Genomic DNA, 20204 nt, shown 5'->3' on the forward strand with positions numbered 1-20204 from the left:
TTAGCTGGGGTGTGCCGTTAAATGGGGATGGGTGATGGAGAGGAGATGTAGGCCCTACAGCAGTGGGTGTATTTTAACAGGGGTGCTATTTCAAAGTCCCTGGAGTTTCTACTTTTGTGGCTCCACGGAGGATAGAGCAGAGGACAGTTTTAAGAGTCCACACGAGAATGAGTTGCTTTGGTGAAAATCAGTGGGCATATAGCTGGATTGTGTTGAAGTCGTATGGAGGGAAGGAAGGAATGTGTAAAGGGTCCTCCTCATTCTGACATGAAAACCAGAGGTCCCCAGATTGTGTTAAAAGGCTGAATCAGCTATGCTAACAGCAATCTTAAAGCTGTGTGCCAGCGCAACAGGATTTTAGGTTCTACAGAATCCACTGCAGGTCTGTGTGACCTAGGGTAGCAGTCTTTCATACTCCATGGTCTATGCTGTCACCATTTCAACATAGGTTCTACTGTGTTCTCTGTGCCAAAGAAGCACAAAGCACTGGGTGCTGTGGATAGGCCTTCCAGAGCCAATGGTCCTTCTACTCACGTGTCTCTGACTACAGTAAGTCACATGTGCACTACTGTCCCAGCCTATCAAGTATAATCCCCTTGTGTGCCCAGGAAACAAAAAACAGAAAAGTTGGTATAGAGGTTGACCACAAACCCCATTTTGTTTTGTTTTTTTGAGACAGGGTTTCTCTGTGTAGCTTTGCACCTTTCCTAGAACTCACTTGGTAGCCCAGGCTGGCTCGAAATCACAGAGGTTCACCTGGCTCTGCCTCCTGAGTGCTGAGATTGAAGGCTTGCGCTACCACTGCCCAGCCACAAACCCCATTTTTAATGTGAGAAGCTCTGAAAGAGAAACTGGTAATAAGAGCTTTATTTGAGAAGCTTCTGAGCTACCTAAGTAACTGTGTTCAGTGGACAGTTGGATATTTGAGGGAAGGGGAGACAAGGGACATGAGGAATTGGGGGAGAGGAGCAAGCAGGTAGGCTAAGACTTTTCCTGTACATTTAAAACAAATATATTAGTTACATGGATTATCTAGAGAGAGTCTAGAAAAAGGTAAAGTCTCCAAAGTGAGTTCTGTATTGGTGGGTCTCACTGATCTTTACAGCTAGTGGTCTCACATGCTTACCCGTGTGTTCTGGGACAATGTGAGGCCACAAAGTAACATAATTGCTCCATCTGGTCAGAAATGTATGTAGTGGGTAGCCATCCCAGCATTGGCCTGGAAGTTCCAACCTCCATTGAGGCTTCAGTAATGATCACGCCCACAAGGCGGGGCAGAGGAGGGAGCGGAAGACCAAGGAGCAGGAGGAGGTGGCTCTCTTGGGTCCAGGACACCGGACGCTGGAGGTGGACCGAGCAGAGTTCTCCAGAGAACACCGCCGGACTACCCTATACCTTTGCCAGACCCTGCAACCTACCCCTTCATTTGTAAGTTACCCCACAAAATAAACCTCCCTTTTAACTACGTGGAGTGGCCTTAATAATTTCACCAATAAATGTAGCCTGTTTTTTTCATGTTAGATCCCTGATGTCTGAAAGAATACCTAGCAGGAGGTAACAGTTTATAAATTACATGTTTTGATTCATCTCATACATTCATTTTAGATACCTTTATCAAAGAATAGTGAAGTGAGTCAGTTTTCATTGAGTACCAACAAATACATGTAGTCACGTGACTGTCATCAGAGCCAAGAAACTGGCTTTTTATCACTCTCTAAAGTTCCCTTGTTGGGGGGGGGGGTGGCTCTAGAGAGATGGCTCAACAATTGGGAACACTGGCTGCTCTTTCCCAGAACCTACATGGCAGCTCCTAACTGTCTGTAACTCCAGTTCCAGGTGATCCTACATTCTCACATAGATATACATTCCGGTAAAACACCAATGCATATAAAATAAAAGTAAAAATCTTGAAAAATGTTTCCTTGTACTTCATGGAGACAGTTGTTGCCTCTGCAACAATGTAATTTTGTTTTTCTTAGGGTTTTCTTTAAATAGAATTATACAATATATGGTCTTTTATGTTTGGCTTCTGTTTGTTTAGCAAAGGTTCCTGTTGTTGGTTAACAAACTTTCACATAGAGAGTAGGCAGTAAATATTTGAGACTTGTAGGCAATATGGTCTTTGTTGGAACTGTCAACTACGTCATCTGTAGTGCAGATGGTCTTAGACAGTACTGTATTGCAGGAAGGTGTGTTACCTTGCTTTACCCATCATAAGGCTCTCAGCCAATAAAAATTATAAAATACAAGATGGCTTAACAAGAAAAAAAATGTATTGATTTAATTAAAAATTTTCATGATACAGGATCCTTCAAAATGTGGTCTCATTGACCACCAAGAGAACTCTCTTTATGCTTGGGTTTGGTGAAGAGTGGGTAGCTATGTAGACATTTAATGGGACCAGAGAGTCTGGGCTGTTGGTAATGGACTGAGAGGTAAACCAGCAAGGTCTGTTGGCCACTTGGTTTCTTTTCAGCTTTTCTGAGGCGTGCGTTCCTTCTTCCTGAGTAAGACTTTGCTAGGGTGAGAGGCTTTCAAAGATAAAGGGGAAGAGAATGTCCTTTATGGATGTAATTATAATCTGGGGGGAACAGCAGTTCTAGTATTTATAAGCAGCCTCCAGAAAAAAAAAAGAAAACAAAAAAGAAAACAAAAAAGAAAGCAAAACTGAAAAACAGAAAAAAAAAAGTCTGATTTCCATGATCTTTTCTTGGGCTGAGATTTAAGTTAGAGACAAGGAAGATGGGATGGCGCCAGAGAGACATTTTGTTACTGAGGACTCTCTTTCTCCCTTGTTGGTAGTAATCAGCATGACAAAATATTGAAACTGGGGTAATACTTTTGGAGCCCAACAATCTATGACAGAGTTGGTGTGACTCTGTACCTGTAAAACTTTGATTATAAAAATAGGCAAAGGACTGGATCCCATAGCGTGAGGTATGTCAATACCCAACTTAGCAGAATTGATTTTTTTATGCTCTCTCTCTCTCTCTCTCTCTCTATCTATATATATATCAATAACTCACTGTTTTGATATTGCTCAGTCATTGTCCATTGTGTGTATGTCATCCCATAGTTTGTTGATTCATTAATTACTTGATGAGCATTTGAGATGTGTCTAGTTATTAGCATTTATGAATAAAGATGGTAAGGTCATTCATATACATGATTTGTGTGAACGTATGTTTCACTGAGTTTAGGTAAATCCTTGGAATTATAATTTATGGACCATAGAATAAATGCATTAATATTATTAGAAAATAAAATTTTAAGAGTACCATTTTTTTTATCAGTAATATATGAAAATTCTAAGCTCTTGCCATTGTAGTATAAGTGTATTGGATGAATATGTAAACCTTAGTAGATGTAAATTATAGATGAAAATAGGTTGTGAATATTGTAAAAATTGTCTGATGTAGCTGATTCTTTTGATTTTTTAAATATTTATTTTATTATTTTTAATTATGTATATGCTTGAGTGTCTGTGCATGGAGTATATCTACAAGCCAGTGCCTGAAGGGGCCAGAGGCATCAGATCCCTTAGAGCTGAAGTTATAAGTGGTCAATCAGCTCATGTAGGTGCTGGGAATTCAACTAGGGTCTTTCATAAGACCAATAAGCACTCTTAACTACTGAGCCATCTCACCAGCCCAGTCGATTTTCTTTTTTCTTTTTTAAAATGTTACTCTAAAATGCTTGTATCCCATATTAGGATTTTACCATGCATTTTTGTGCAAATTTCCTATCCTTAAATCTTAAGTTTGTTAATAAAAATTTCCTAGTAAAGAAATTGCAGTCATCAGCTTTGTAGCTAGCAGGGAAGTCAGTGTGATACACACACAAGTGCACCATGCAATTATTCTTCACTCTCTGCAAGTGCTTAAATCACACAAGTCTTGCTAGTTGGTTGAGTTTAGTATTGGTTGAAATCCCTTTGAGAGTTATACAGCCTAATTTGATCCCATTTTTAATAGATGGCTGATTTACCTTCTTCTAATGGAGCTCATAAATACCCACAGGCAGATGCTGGTTTTTTTTTTTCCCCTAGGAATGCCATTTTCATCTGCTCTGCCTAGAGAGTCTTGTGCTCTGTATGTATGGTGGAATTAATTTTTGCTTGGAAAATTTTTACGTAGCTGTTTGAAATGTCAACCATGTCTTTCTTTTTTCCCCCTTCAATTTCAGTCAGTTTTTATAAACTTCCACTGTGTAACTTCCCAGTGAACTCTCTTGTTTGTACCCCAGTGAATCGATTTGCTAGTTAGGTTCTTTTCTGTAATAAGCTCATTAAATGCTGAGACCTGCTACCAAAAAGTGATTATTTCACTTTTGAGTACTTCTTCTGGGGTTGTGCTCTGAAGAGCTAGATGTCAATTAAGATTATTTCTTATTAGTGGAAATAAAATCATGTTATCTCCTTATAAAAGAATCTTTCTGTTCTCTCTCTAGGTGAGGAAGTAAGTTCAACTCAGACAAAAGTTCATCCACTCATTAAGTGAAGAAATACAAAGTTAGGGTCCTGAAAAGATCCCTGTTTTATCAGAATTAAAACTGATCTGATCTGTGGGGTGTTATAAGGTGTCTTTCCTGTAGAACTGGCTCTCTGAGGCGGTATTAAGTTGCAAGTTCTATGACAGTATTCAGAATTGAGTCTTTGTTAAGTATCAACATCCCACACTAGAACTGACTTCCTGTCAATGAAAAAATGAAAGCATGCTCCTGAGATTGTAGGGGCTATTATATTAGAATGAGGACTGGTTAGTCATGAAAGTGTGTTTGGCCCCCTCTCCTTCTTTTTGAGAGATACGTTGATTGTGATTTGCTGTGCTGTAGTGGGGGAATAGTGGTGGTGGTTATTCTTGCTTAGGGCCAGCACCACTTTAAGTGTGTGTACTAAGGTTAGAAGAAGTTTAGTGTGGTGGCTTAACATGGGCTTCAGACTGGCACACCCTGATCACTGGTATTCTCAAGGAACCCATCTCCTTATTCTTAGAGTGGGTTGATGACATCACTTGTGTCCTCTGACTGTTCTGTGGACAGAGTGTGTAAATATGTGTGCACTCTTAACAGTGAGTTCTATAGTGTGGCTCCTGTCACCACCATCTTAGTTTTTCATTATTGTTCATCCTGAAGAACCTGTGAGATAGGTGCTATGGTTTTCTCCATTTTGCATTTGAGTAAAATAAAGTGAAGAGATCCATTTTCTAGAAAGCAGCGAAACTCAGATTAGTAGACAGGCAGGCTATGTACCAGGTCCCTACAAGACTGAGCCTGTCAGCCAGTCCTGGATCTAGGAGGAGGCTTCGGGGATTATACCCCTCCCTGCTGAGTTATTGGCTAATGATAGATTCTTGGGGAGGGACAGTTATAGTCTTCAGTTGTGTACCCAACAGTGAACCTAGGAGACATCATACAGATGGGTACACACAGATGGTCCTAGTTAAAACCAGTGGGTCAAAAAATAAAAACCCAAACAGAACAACATGAATGTAGGAAAGGGACTGTGTGGGAGAAAGAAGGGATGACAAATGGGGTAAGGGAGACCAGAGAGGGTCTGTGTGTGTGTGTGTGTGTGTGTGTGTGTGTGTGTGTGTGTGAGAGAGAGAGAGAGAGAGAGAGAGAGAGAGAGAGAGAGAGAAAGAGAATAAACCAAATGCACTATATGCACATATGAAATTGTTGAACAGATCAATTAAAAACTACCTTATGAAGATATAGGGACTATAGCAGTATCTATGCGCCAAGAAGAGAGTCTCAGAAGAAACCAACTCATTTCATTTTCTACCTTTAGATTTCTGAGCTGTGAGAAAATATACTTCTGTTGTTTAAAACAGGAGGAAGAAGAGGAGGAGAAGAAGGAAGAAGGAGGATGAGCAAGAGAAAGGGGGAGCAGAGGACAGATTGAGTCTAGTCTGTGGCTGTTCCTGGCTGTCCTCTCCTGCTTTTTCCCACTAAGGAGGAAATGGCCCTGCCCTTGGATGTAATCACAGCAGAGCAAAGGGGTTCACAAGAAGAGGAGAGTAAGAGGGCTGTCTTGTACTAAGTGCTTGCACTTTCCCACGGGTTCTCCAGGGGAGTCCCTGCATTCTAATTTAAAAATTTTTCAATTAAAAAGTATTTTCAGTGTATAGCTGGGCAAACCATGAATTCAAAAGCCCTGAACATCAGGAATTGTTGATAGCTTCTGTACAGGACTGAGGAATCACGATACCTTTAGTCCGCACTGATCCCACAGTTTCTTGTTAGCAGGGAGCCAATCAGACACAAATGGGCCATGTTTACCCTCAGTCTTCTTGTTGGGATGGTTTGTCCCTCAGATGGCATTGTGGGAAGCTGGAAGCACATAATTGAGGTAGTTGCGCTATAGTAGTGGGGCAAGTTCCCCTCTGTGCACTGGTGCTTCTCTAGGTATTTAATTACACCAGATTCAAAGTATTTCTCAGGGAGGAAGGATCTAGAATGAATTGTGACCAGGTCACCTCTCTCACAGAGAGTCTTCCTTGGTTCTGAACCAGGAGAGGAAATGGCTCTCTCATGTTCTGCCATGCAGCTAGCTGTTAAGGCAGTTCTCTACAAGGAAGACTGACTGGTCCTCTCAGGATCTTACCTGTAATACCCACTCTCCAATTTACTCCCAGCATAGATCTTCTCCTAGAACATTCTACTTATAACCCAGAAAAAATTCTCTCCAAATCAAACAAACCTCTCTGGATTTAGGGGAAGTCATCATTTCCTCTTCTGTGTTGTAACACTGTCATGTCTGAGTGTGTTGTGTAAATGGAGGTGGAGTTTCTGTCCTGTCAACTGATCCCAAATACCTGGCAGCCACTTCCCAAATTACTGTACAGAGGCTTATATTAATTATAAATATTTGGCCCATAGCTCAGGCTTATTACTAACTAGCTCTTACATTTACATTCACCCATTTCTATTAATCTATTTATTGTAATGTGGTCTGTGGCTTATAGGCCCTCTGGCATTTTGTTCCTTAGGTGGCTGGCTAGTGTCTCCCTCGACTCCGCCCCTCATCCTCTGAGTCCTCAGTTTAATTGTACCACCTAACCTCATCCTGCCTTGCCATAGGCCAGAACAGTTTTACTATCAACCAATGAGAGGAATACATATTCATAGTATACAGAAGGATCATCCCACAGCAGTGTTGTGATTCTTATAGTATAAGAGTTCCTAGGCAGTGATGACCGTGCATCATAAGATGGCACTATTAGTGTGTTCTTCAGGTTTTGGTTATCCATGTGCCCTGTGACTGGTAATAAGAACACTAGGCCGGGCGGTGGTGGCACATGCCTCTAATCCCAGAACTTGGGAGGCAGAGGCAGGTGGATCTCTGTGAGTTCGAGGCCAGCCTGGGCTACAGAGTTAGTCCATGACAGGCTCCAAAGCTACAGAGAAACCCTGTCTCGAAAAATCAAAAAAGAAAAAAAGAACACTAGGGTAGGTGTTACTCTAATTGCTTTATAAATATTTCATCTTTGTAGCTGTCTCATGTGAGAGATGCCTTTTCTCCTCTGATGAGCCATAGCTGGTGTGTTAGAAAAACAAAGAAAAAACAAGAAGAGAAAAGCACAATATTTGTTCATCCAAGTTCTGTGTGTCACAGGAGTTTTCAGAAATCCAGACCCATAGACCAAAGAAAAACTTGTTCTGCAGCTTGCTGCAGGGGTGGGGGGGGGGGGGGGGGGTGGACAGCTTGTGAAATGTGATTGAGGAAGACAGTTTGCCTTGCTGGACCAGACGTAGTAGAACTCTACAGATTCTCTTTAGTTTCCCTTGCAGCCCTCTTTCCTCCTGGGTTTCAGGAAGGCCCCTTCAGGAATGATGATTTTACTGGCTAGTTGTTGATAATTTGACACAGACCTGAGAAAAGGGAAACCTCATTTGAGGCATTGCCTCCATCAGATTGTCCCATGGGCCTAGCGGTGGGCATTGTGTTGATTAATGGGAGAAACTGTCCTTTGGCAGGAGGATTGAACAAGAAGGCAAGCTGAGTAAGTCTTGGAGAGCAAGACAGTGTGCTGTGTTTCTTCATGGTGTTTGCTTCAGTGGCTTCCCTGACAATGAACTGTCAACTTTGAAATGTAAAATAAAAACCGTTTCCTTCCCAAGTTACTTTTGGTCAGGGGATTACTCTAGTAACAAGAAGCAAACAAAGATAATCATCGTTCCCAGGAAGAAAAGAGGAGGGAGAGAATGACTTTCAAGGATTGCCTTTGTAGGTTTGATAGAGAGACGTTCTAGTGTCTATGACTTGCTGAGGGAAGAGGATTCTTCATTTCTGTGGCCTGCTTCAGGGCACAAAGGGAGCAGAGAAGGGAGAACAGCGATAGAGGAATAGCAGTGACCTTCAGGGTGCAGAGCAACATACTTGGGGTGTGTTTCTGTGACCAGCACTGCCAATGTTGGTCCAGCTTGGAGATGAGAGCAGAGGGTCAGACATTATGTGACTTGTTTAGAGGCCTAGAGCTTTGGGCTAGCACTCAGGTCCATCTGTGGCCCCAGATAAACCTGTACCTATGTGGAGAATGACCCAAGGGAAGGAGGAAGAGGTGGAGACCAGTGCAGAAGTGTGCTCCAGTGTCATCGGGCTACCTTTGCTGTTGAGGATGACTATTCTGTGTGTGAGGGCTATCAGATGGAGCAGCACTGTGTTCTGCCCAGCCCTCCCCACCAATCTGATGCAAACAACTTTCCTAGGCTGGGTGTAGAGTTCTGTGTCCCCAAGTGAGGTGGAGAGAGAAGTCTCACATACTGTTTTTTTGATCAGCAGGTTTGGAAACTTTGAGTACTTGGCTGAAAGCTGGTGGAAAGACTGCGGTGTTTCCTGTGGCTGTCAGTCTGGCTTCTGAGATAGGGAATTGGGCCTTGGTTCTGCCTCTTAGAGGGGAATGTGTGCATGTCACCGAGGGACAGGCTTTTGGGGAGGAGGGGAGCAGCAGAGGAAAAGGGAATTTGAAAAGCAAATATCCAAAAAAAAAAAAAAAAAAAAGAACAAGAGAGGAAGTGTGTGCAGTAGCTTGTAAAATAATGGACTTTCCAGTGGAAATGCTGATTCCCAAAGCCAAGGAGCCCAGAGTGAGGGGAAGAGGCCCAGCAGCTTCAGTCTCATCCTGTTTTCCATTGATTTCCATTGAGCTTCTGCAGGAGGAAAAGAATCTGGAATAGGCCCCTCTTACCTCTGAGCTGCTGGCTTCCTTTCTATTTCTGTCCAAGAAGACAACTGAATAGTTGGTGCTTGAAAAAAAAAAATGCTGGAGGGTTTCTCGGCAAGAAACCTGGATTTTAAAACTAAGTCATTGGCTTGAGTATATCTTCACATTTTTAACAGTCTCTGCATTTGTGTTTAAAGAGCCAGTGATTCATTCATTTGTTCTGGAAAACTTAGAGCAGTTCTAAGCCATGCCATCTGGGGCAGCTTGGAACTGCAGAGGTGAATAAGACAGGATTCCTACCCTTGGGCAACTGGCATCAACTAATAGAGCAAGGGTAGAGAAGAGGTCTGCTGTTGTAGGTCCTTCTGAGCACCCAAGAACATGACTTTTGCCAGTCTCTAGCTCCTGAGGCTCTGAAGTCTACTTTCTGTGGGGAGCTGCTGTGTACTGCTGGTGTTGAGGTCTGGGTGGGCTTTTTTGAAGCTGACATAGGGCAGAAGGAAGAGACAACAGGCCAGCTCAGAAAACAGTAAGTTTTTGATGAGGGTACAGACAGGAACCTTTGCCACAGATTTTCTTCCTCTCCACCACACCCCAATTGGCTGCAAAAGGGATTTGCCTGCTTCAGGTTCCACTGTCAAAAGGCACTGTGAATGGACTGTTGCTGATCTTAAGGGAAAACCTGCCTGGCATAGAGCCACTGCAGGGTGTAGAGGTGGGGAACAGGGGTGGTTGTTGAAAGCAGACTGTGCAGTGTTTCGGTCCAAGTCTGGAGTCTCCTTCACACAATGAAAGTGGGAAGTGAGGTGCTCAGGTTCAAGATAACCACAAATAAAAGTATTCTTTTATCATTTTATCTCCTAATTTGTACCCAAGAAGCTGTAGTTAACAGAATTTTGACTGTATTCTGTAAATTGGAAACAATTACATGGAAGATTTGGGAGGCTTTCCTCGAGACTGTCTCTCCAGCAGGTGATGATAATTCAATATGGACTTAGGAAAAAATGTTTTCTGCTGTGTTCTGTTGATTTCTGCCCAAATCTATTCAGCAGTTCTCTTTTCTTGAGAAACTAAGGAGGCAAACACTTTCAATTCATTATTCACTAATATCCCATGAGAAGTCAGTACCACAAAATGATGGTCTGTGAAAAAAAAATCTGGACAGATACACTTGCAAATATTGTAGATTGGATATGGGAATTTTACAGGACACGTGTTATTTTAGAGTTCTGAGAAGTCCTGCAGTAGCTCCCCCTCATTCTCCTTTAAAGAATACTATGGTAACTGCATCATGGGCTGTTGACTCAGGCAGGTGTAGCCCATGTTCTGACTGGCTGGGCTGCACATGTGGATGTGAGACATAGGACACATTGTCTTGTCTGCAATGGTACCTTTTTCAGAACATTGTTAGGAAGAGCATATGGTGCACACAGCAGTTTTTAGTAGCTACTGTTTGCTTCAGTGTTTTCCAAAAGCTTTGACTCTCTTTTTAAAAATTTCTTTTTTTTTTCTGGCATTGCATTCATAAATATCTCAGAGAAGTCATGTTGTGTGAGAGATTCTAGAGTGAGACTAATTCCACAAATCCATGCATGACTTCAGTTAGCGGTCCCAGAGTGGAAAAACAGCTCCTAAGCCCTGAGGACGAGGTGATGTAGGAACTCTACAACTGGAGAAACCAAGTCAAATACTACTGGGTGGCAAGCTTTAGTTGCGTAACTGGACTATGTTTTATGAGAGCCGTCTGATGAAAAGATAATAACTCAGGGCAGTAAACAGGAGTAAGGTTCAATTACAAGTCATAGAACCTTTGCTCAAACTTACAGCAAAATGGAATTCATTTGTTCCTGTATCTAGGAAGGTGTTAGTGTTGACAAAGTAATGGAAACCAGAAACTTGGCAGTTAAGACCCAGTCCTGACACCCTTTTTGCCACCCTTGCCTTCATTGGCTGCTGCCCTTCTTGCCTTTACACAGACTTTTGCCCCATATGAAGGACACAGGTCTGCAGACAGCTTTAGCTTTCCCGTCCTTGGTAGGAAGAGAAAGGACCCTTTTCTCTCACACCTCATGGGCAGTCACTAGAAACAGACTTCTTCGGGTCCTAGCTGTTCTTGGTGCCAGCCACTGGTGCCAGAGACATGGCCCAAATATCATTGGTCAGACAGTAGTCATTGGGGTGGGGCCTCCTACCCCAAAGTAACAGTAGTGTCAGGGATGGACAGAGTTCCCTACAGCTGTGCATGACAGAAAGTGTTTGGGTTAGATTACTGTCCTTACCTGTTTTGTAGCTGTTCATGTTTTTACATTGAATTCATTTTCCTATTGGCTTTTAGCAGTTTAAAAAACACATATATTTCTTCAACAAATTCTCACTTTATGTCTCATATCCCTCTTGCACACTTGAAACTATCAATGTCCACTTGTAAAGCTAGTCGGTATAATGAGTGCTTTCAAAAGTTCAAAAGTGAGATTAGCATCAACCTCCTTTAGTGCCCTAGTTCTTAATCAGCACCCTGCCGCCGCCAAGGGGCAGTTGGCAATGCTTGAAGACACTTTATTACTTCATGATGGAGGCGCTACTGGCCTCTGGTGGGCAGAGGTGGGGAGCACTGTCAGACACCCACAGTGCACTGATTCGCACGTTTGTCAAGGATCATGTGGTCCCAAATGCCCGTGGTTTGATGCTGTGGTTGAGAAACCCTGCAGCAGTTGTTTTTTAAGACTAGAGATTTTCTTGACTAGATGTGTCACTCACTCCAAATTGTGTGGAGTTTAAAGTTCTTGTCTCTTCTTCTTCTTCTTCTCCTTCTCCTTCTCCTTCTTCTTCTTCTTCTTCTTCTTCTTCTTCTTCTTCCTCTTCCTCTTCCTCTTCTTCTTCCTCCTCCTCCTCCTCCTCCTCCTTCTCCTCCTTCTTCTTCTTTAAACAGAGTTTCCCTCTGTAGCTCTGGCTGTTCTGGAAATCACTCTGCAGACAAGACTGGCCTTGAACTCTCAGAAATTTGCTTGCCTCTGCCTCTTGAATGCTGGGATCAAAGGTGTGCACCACAACCACTCACAGGGCCTAAAACTCGTCTGTCTGTCTCTCCTCCCATCCCTCCCTCCTTCCTTCCTTTCTTTCTGCATATATGCCTGCACACTAGAAGAGAGCCTCATATCTCATTGTAGATTGTTGTGAACCACTGTGTGGTTGCTGGGAATTGAACTCAGGACCTCTGGAAGAGCAGTCAATGCTCTTAACCTCTGAGCCATCTCTCTAGCCCTAGTATTTCTTTTAAAATAGCTTTTGCTTGTGACCCCCCCCCACCTTGATTGTTAGCCTGAATGAATAGGGCCAGGGATGGACCTCATTGGGCAGGGTGCTTGCTTAATACCGTGAAACTCTGAGTTTCACCCCCAGCACTACACAATGTGGCGCGGATCAGCAGTTCAAGGTCATTCTTGGCTACATATCGAATTTGAAGCCATCCTGGGCTACATGAGACCTTACCTATTTATAAATAAGTGTATGACCATTATTTTTATGTTTTGCATATTCTTATCAATCAATAAACATTTTTCATCAATATGATTGACAGGCATGCTTTATGATTTTGATTTTCATCCCTCTTATTATCTCATTGTGTATGTATCAATCATGCATCTCTTCTTCTAGAGATTGCTTTGTTCATTTTCTTTAGGCTATTCAAGTGTATTACTAATAAACTCAGGAGAGATTATTGTAAAGGGGCTGTTGGGTCCTCTTTGTTGCAAGCGCTTTCTCAGATTGTTACTTGACTTAAGCCCCCATTGTGGTTTTTGAGTGCAGAGCTGTTTCAGCTCTTCTCTATGAAGCTGTTCCTTATGCTCCCCATTTTTGGTGTTACAGTCATCAGTTTCCCAGGAATTATTTTCTTGCAGTTTTTGAGAACAGAGTCTTAGCATCCCAGTGTCACTGGAGTTGATTCCTTGTGAGGCCTCTCATGTGGGCTTACAGCCTCACATGTTTTTTCCTGTATGCCTGCCTCAGCCAGCCCTCTTTCTTGTCAGGATGCCAGCCATGCTGGGTGAAAGCTCTTCTCCAAATCTCATTTTACTTCATCACCTGTTCCTAAGCCTTGTCTCCACTTACAGTCACATCCTGAGGTCTTGGGGGTTAGGACCTCATCAGAGGAACCAGCATGGAGGGTTCACAGTCCATTACAGTTGCCACGGAAAAAGCTTCTCTTCCTCAGAAGGTGGAAACACTTGGAAGAAATCATTTAAACTCACCAAGATTTAGTGTTTTCATTATTCACAGCAAATGACAACTCCCACAGCACAGAGTTGTGACAAAGAGTAAGTAAAAGAATGCACTCAGCCTTTGACTCCTTAGCTCTGGCCCACTGTTCCCATCTGACACCTGTCCTCTACCATTCATGATGACAAGTCAAGATGCTGGAAAGAAGATTTTCTGTTCAAGTTTCTGTCATATTGCAGGGCAATACTAGGTAATAGCACACTTCCTCACATGGCAAGTAAATAGCCGCTGTTATTACAAAGACATAACTGCTTATGGTTGCTGTCGGCAGCATTTACATAAGATGAAAGGCTGGGTTTGCTCACTGATTCAGTTTCCTCACTTTCTCCTGAATGTTTACATATTCCACAGTGTTCTCTGGTCTCTAGGACTCTCTAGACCTTCCTTTTTGACCTTCTGGGATCTAAGAATGACCATCAGGTCACAGATGGAGATGGAATCAATCTGTAGAATCACCCTCCACTGTATGTGGTCCATTGGAACCCTCCAGTGAAGGGCGATGCATATTCCACTCTCGGCCCTGTGGACCTCCATGTTAGTCACTGTTTATCCATATGATTTATCAAAAAGAATGTCTTTTGTGAAGTATATGTCAGAGGAGATACAGAGGCAGGGCTCAGCAAGTCTGGGACTCACAACCGTGACTTAGGCTGGGTGACAGACCCTGTCCCCACTGTATCATTGCATTACTGCATTAGTGCACCACTGCATCACTGCATTGCTGCACTGTTGTACGGTAGGGGTGTTGCTAGTCAGACGTTTAGGCACTTAGAAGTGCATGAACTAAACTCTTTTAACTGAGTCCTACTTTCAGAGGGCTCAGTCCACAGTCAGTTGGCTCTGTTGCTTCGATGCTGTTGTGAGGCAGAACATCATGGTGGAACGAACTTGCTCACACCAGGAAGGCTGGAGTGGGAGAAGAGAGAAAGGGCAGGAGGGGGTGAGTGAGTGGGAGGGAGGAGATTAGGTATAACCTTCATAGTATAACTTCCAAGTCATGCCTCATTTCTCTCTCTAGGCCCCACCTCTTACTGTCTCCCAAGTAGTGCCACAGCTGGGGACTGTGCTCCTAGCACCTAAGTCTGTGGTCCTTTAGAGCATAGCAAATAATAAGATGGTATGGGTCTATTGGGAATAGAATGATGGAGCTCTGAGAACGAAGGTTTTTCGAACCCAGTCTGTCTGCCATGAGACTTCTTGAGATACAGGGCCTACATGAGGCAGTAACCTCAAACATGAAAGCTAGAGAGTTCCAGGAAGATGGGGTAGGCCTCAGAGTGAAGAGAGGCTGCTTTCTGTGGGAGCCCCTTCCTCTTTCTATAGCCCAAGGCAAAAGGAAATGGGAACCACTCAACGTTTTAGAAACAAGGCTAGTGGCTCCCTCTTGACTCTCTCCATAGTCGTTATTATAAAGCCATTTTCTGTCACCAGAACTAATGTCTATGAGTAGGTCAGGGGAAAGGAGAGAAGGGTTGAGGTGGGCCCTTCCTTCCATTGCTTCATGTGTTTGTCCCTGTTCTACCCTGTCCTCCACTGTCTGATTCACTGTGATGAACTGGAAAGCAAGACAGACATCTGGTTAGGAATGGAGTAATTTCTGGTCCTTATCTTAGAAACAGGACTTAAGGAAAATTTCAGGGATAGAATAGACCTACTAGTGGTTATAGAACCACATATAACTGAGATGTGACCTTTAGTAACTGACTTTCTAGTAAGATGAGACTCTATCTCATATACCCAAGTATAAGCAAGCTGTTGACCGTGTGTGCTAAGGTCATAGACTCATAGTATTACAAATGGAATAAAGTGAATATAGCAGGCAAGGGCACCCTAGAATTCTCTACCCACCCCTGGATGACTCCAGAGATTTACAGCTGCCTTGGAAGGCAGTGGTTAGGATGTCTAGCCAGCTGCATAGGCTGTTTCCCCTATTGTTAATGCCCTCAGTGATCCTCAGATTTCAGTCTGGGTAAGAAGTATTATACCAGACTATTCATGATGATTATATTAACTGGGCAATGTCAGGAAACCTGCACATTCCTTGGGAGATGTGGGGTGTGATAAGCTTCATTTTCCTTTGTTGGTAGATCTCATGGAAGGTTAGTCATGAAGCAGATGGGGTGACCTGGGTGTGTAAGTGCATGTGATGTGGGTCTTCCTTTAGGGTGTTCTAGCATGCTGGAAGGAACTGACAAGTGTTCAGTGTCACACATGCCTTGCCCAGGGGAGCAAAGGGTACCAGAAGACCAAACTTGTTGGGTTGAGATTTCCAAAGTATATTTCCATCTGGAATTGGAATCAGGGCAGTTTGGCCTTTGTGTTGATACTTGCTGCAAAGCCAATAAGACTGTTCTCCTGTGTAGTTCTTCTAGTGGAACTGCCCTGTTCTCCTGACCAGCAGTGACCCCCCCCCCCCCTCAGAGGGTTTGCTGCCCCGGAATCTCTCATGATTAAGGGGAGCTGCTACCTTTTAGTAGTGAGGAGTGGTTTGAGATGCTGCCAATCCCGTGGCCGTGCACAGGGTAGAGTTCTGGCAGAGGTCTTACCATTGTCAAGTGTCAGAAAGCCAAAGCTACTGTGATACTGCCCACATCACCCTCTGGAGCAGTAGAGACTGTATGTAGGAAGGCCAGAAGGAGTCCTATGGAAGGTGTGTGTCGGAAGGATTGCTCACTCCACAGTTGTGGCTCCAGGGTGCTTCCCTGCCTGCTCCTGCTGCTGTCACCTCAGGGAGAGCCCATGAGGACTTGCTGGCCCGGGAAGGAAGCCAGGGAAGTCCCCAACTTCCTCCTTTCAATGGCTGCTTTGTGCATGCTGCTCTCCTCCTCCCTTGGGAGACCCTGGAGAGCTCTACTATTGTGTTCTCACCTGTTCAGCAGGTTTTCCTCCCAGGAATAAAGGCCGGTTAAAGTGGGGAGAAAACAAGGCCAGCCTTTGATTCCTAGAAGGTGGAGTCACTTCTTCCTGCTTCATTGTAGACTGTTTCCTGGAGAGGTGGAGGGGTGCTCACTGCACTCTTATTTCTGTGATCTCGTGTCTGGACCCCCAGGATCAGGTGTTCTTTGTTCTGAATCCAGTTACTTGATATGCACACAGCCTGTGTTCATGTCAGAGTTTGTTTGTTTTTTTTCCCCTTTTCATTCTAGGCCTTGTGTGTGGATGAGGATCCTCAGTTGAAGTGATTTGGTTTGTGTCCCAAATGTCCTCAAGTATTCAAGCAGGGCAGAGACCATGCAGAGCCAGTCCCATCCTTAGCTTAGACTGGTGTAGAATGAGACACAAATTATTTAGTAAGGCCCCATTGTTTTCAACTTTGAGCAGTTTTAAACAAGACTTGGTGTTGTTTTAACAATTATTTCTTGAGGATATCACCCTAGAAAATGTTAAGTTACATAAACATAACGCACACCATTATGAATAAGTAGCTGTACAAGAGCAGATACTTCTTGCCTAGAACTCATGAACCAATGGTGAAAGGGAGTGTGTGCAGGCCATGTTATGAGCCAACTGCTCCCTGAAGCTTTCTTTTTCTTCTTTTACCTGGTCTTAATTGGTTTCAGGGACTTGCCTATTCTAGGACTATTCCAGGAATGTTTTGGCCTCAGGGTTTTTGCACTTACTTTTTCCTAGTCCAGGGAGTGATTTCTTGGCTGGCCACAGGGCCTGCTTTCACACTTCTTCCAAGTCTTTACTCAAAATCTTTACTGCAGCCTCAGTCAGGCTTTCCCTTCACTTCCTGTTTGCAACTGTCATCCCTTTGTCTACCCTGGCGACCTTGCCACCTCAAAATCACCAATACCAGTATGTGCTGATGAGTCCCTACTCATTCTTTTGTCTTTGGTTGGTACCTAACAGCTAGGTCTGCACCTGTGTCCTCAACACAGAAAGCGAGTCTGGCACCTAATGGAGGTGCAGTGATGATTTGTGGATGAAAGATTAAACCACTGCTTTGTGGGTTTGTCCTTGCTGGGCGCCACTGATTAGCACCACCACAAGCTTTCTAATTATCCTTAGCAGAGGAGCAATAGCTTTGTTAGGGTTTACCTCATTTGCTGGTCAGCTCCACTGACGCTAATTACTCAAACAAATGCTGGTATCACTGAGGTATCACCATTAACTCAGCCATTCCTGTCATCACTATGATGTGCTGTTCATGGGCCATGGAAATCAGAATAGAAAAACAGACAAGGCTTTTGTTGGTCTCATAAAGAACTAAAGACATGTTTGATTAAAGTCTTCATGTAGACTTGTATTTCTGAAAAAAAAAAAAAAAAACAGTCCAAGACCCACAGAAAAAGGGCAGTTTGGACAGTGTATAATAAGGAAGGGAATGTGTGACTTTCCATCATTATGTTTAACAATGAGAAAAATGCAAGCCAAAAAGTCCATTGAGGTATGGGTTTTTCAGCCTGTCAAGGTGTTCAGACTGGCACACACTCTATCTGTTGGTGAGGCTGTGAGCAAGCAGGCAGCCTCAGGCATTGCTAGAAGGAGGGACAAGTTGGTAGAACCTGACAGAGGGACTTTGGAGATGCCAATCAAAATTTCGACAGTATAATCTCTTTGGCCCAGCAATTTCACTTTGTGATTCTGTTATAAGGATAAAATTTTACATGTGCAAAATTATATATGCAGGGTTTTATGCCTTGTAGGCTTGTTTGTAACACCAAAGGTAAGAAAGAAATCCCAGGATCAACCCACTGCAGGGACCTGGCTCATCGGGGAGGGCACACCCTGATGACCAGCTGTGAAAAGAATGAGAATACACCAATGTTGTCCTGCCTCTGTGTGGTAATGGATACCTGGGAGATGTACTATGTTAAAAAGGGTACAGGATGCTACCTTTGTAGAAAGAAGAGGGGAAATGCCAGAATATAGTTTTCTGTTTGTTTTCCATGCATGAGACCATTCTGAAGGAGAGCACCAAGTACCAATAACTGAACAGCTTGTTCAGGTTAGGACAAAGGGCTGTTGGGTGGGGTGACATTTGGGGAGTCTTCGTAATGTATATTCATACACACAGTAGATCACATCACGGCTTTACCACTTGAATAGTCAGTGAGATAAAGAAATGGAGAGGCAGGAAGGCAAATCATTACTTCCTTTGTGACAGAATTCAAGGCTCTTCTGGAGGATCCCAGGCCACCTGTGTGTATATTCTCCCTCTGGAAGACTGGCCTTGGTTGGGGGTGCTGGGGGGAGTGTGAGCATGTGTGAACTCCTGGGGAATTTCTCCTTCTTCATGATATCCTGGTTGCTATAGCTCAGATCTATTTGTGACACACAGAAAATGCTTTAAATAAAAGCTACTTCCTGACCATGACTTCCTGGGCAATGTGTTCTTCCGGAGACGGTTGAGCGCCAAGGTTTACATGCAGTCCGGGCGAGATCCCTGATCATTCAGGCCGGAGCGCCATTGAGAGCAGGGTTCCATCCCGTGTGGTAAGGGGCTGCTGCTTTGCTCCTGAAAACGTGGCAAGCCGAACCCCCATGCAGCGCCTGCTGGAGGCAAAGGCTCCAGTGCTTTATCACAGACTCCGTCTTTCTTTGGGGACTTGTGGTGCTGTTGACTGTGCCCTGTGGCTTCAGTCCCCAGGCACCAAGGGGAGCATTTCTCATACACCAGTGAAAACAGGAAGTGATGAAGCAAATTCGCCTTGCATCTGTACTGAGCTACTTCTTTCTTTTTGTCATTCCTCATTAGGTATAGACACGTGTGACCGTCCACGCACTAGGATCCCCCGTTTCCACTGTCTTCGGACTTCTCGGTTACACAATGCCGCCTCCTGCGGATATCGTCAAAGTGGCCATAGAATGGCCTGGAGCCTACCCTAAACTCATGGAGATTGACCAGGTGAGTAAGGCAGGCAGTACGGGAGGGCTCACAACGGTTTTTCTCTCCACACTGAGGGGTTGGAGACTTTGGATACCTCTTCTTCCGTCTCTAAAGGGCTGTAAAATCTATGCAGATACAGTGACAGTGGATGGGGCTTTTGTAGTTTTGCCCCATCTGGTGGATTGTGTCAATGCCGGGTTCCTGTCTGAAGCAGTAGTGATACCATCCAGAGGGACATGCAGAGTGGGCTCTGAGCATTAGGACAGAAGGGCTGTCCCAGCCTACCTGCAGGGACTCATGGGTGGGCAGATGGTTCTAATATGGGCAGTGTAAAACTTACTTTAAAAACTTATTTATCTCCAGAAGAGCCAACAAGTATTTTGTAGTAGTAACAGCTTCATAATAAAATTAGTACAGAGGGGCTTGGTCTTGGATCCTAGCCAATCATAGTTTTATTACTGCTATAAAATTCACTGAGTGTCTAGCACATTATCTGGAATATAATACAGAACTAGAAAACATATACTGAATGAAAAAAAAAAAAACCCTCAAGGGGGTTCGTAAGAATCATTTCACTTGAGAGCCTGGATGACTGACAAGTCCTGTGATATGGCTCTCATTCTTTGATTACAGATTGTCCAGGGAAGTTGGTCTCTTCTCATTTCGCTGAAATCATTCTGCAACAAGTGATTGGAAGGAAGAGAGATGAGACTTAATTTATACTTACAGGGTTCAAGAAGCATAGAGGTGGTCTATATTTTTCGATTAGAATACCATGGCAACTCTAACCATTATATTCTTGATACTTACTTTATAATTCTACCCACAGTTCTTTTTCTGGTCAGATTTTATTATCAGGTTGAAGATCACTGCAAAAGTGACATGGCATTGTGTGGATGCAAAGGAGTAATCAAAACAAACTC

The 20204-nt window shown here is 43.6% G+C and overlaps 1 protein-coding gene across 5 annotated transcripts in view; it reads left to right on the forward strand.

The window, feature by feature from the left end:
* Window positions 1-20204, forward strand: part of Elmo1 (engulfment and cell motility 1) — a 534802-nt gene that overhangs the window by 76060 nt on the left and 438538 nt on the right. For all 5 annotated transcript variants that reach the window (XM_036187573.1, XM_036187569.1, XM_036187572.1 and 2 more), the window contains exon 2: window positions 19150-19299. In XM_036187573.1, coding sequence (XP_036043466.1) covers window positions 19222-19299 — 78 coding nt within the window. In that variant the 5' untranslated portion in view covers window positions 19150-19221. The remainder of the gene's footprint in view (window positions 1-19149; window positions 19300-20204) is intronic.

Source organism: Onychomys torridus, chromosome 5, assembly GCF_903995425.1.
Source record: "Onychomys torridus chromosome 5, mOncTor1.1, whole genome shotgun sequence".
Taxonomy (NCBI): Eukaryota; Metazoa; Chordata; class Mammalia; order Rodentia; family Cricetidae; genus Onychomys; species Onychomys torridus.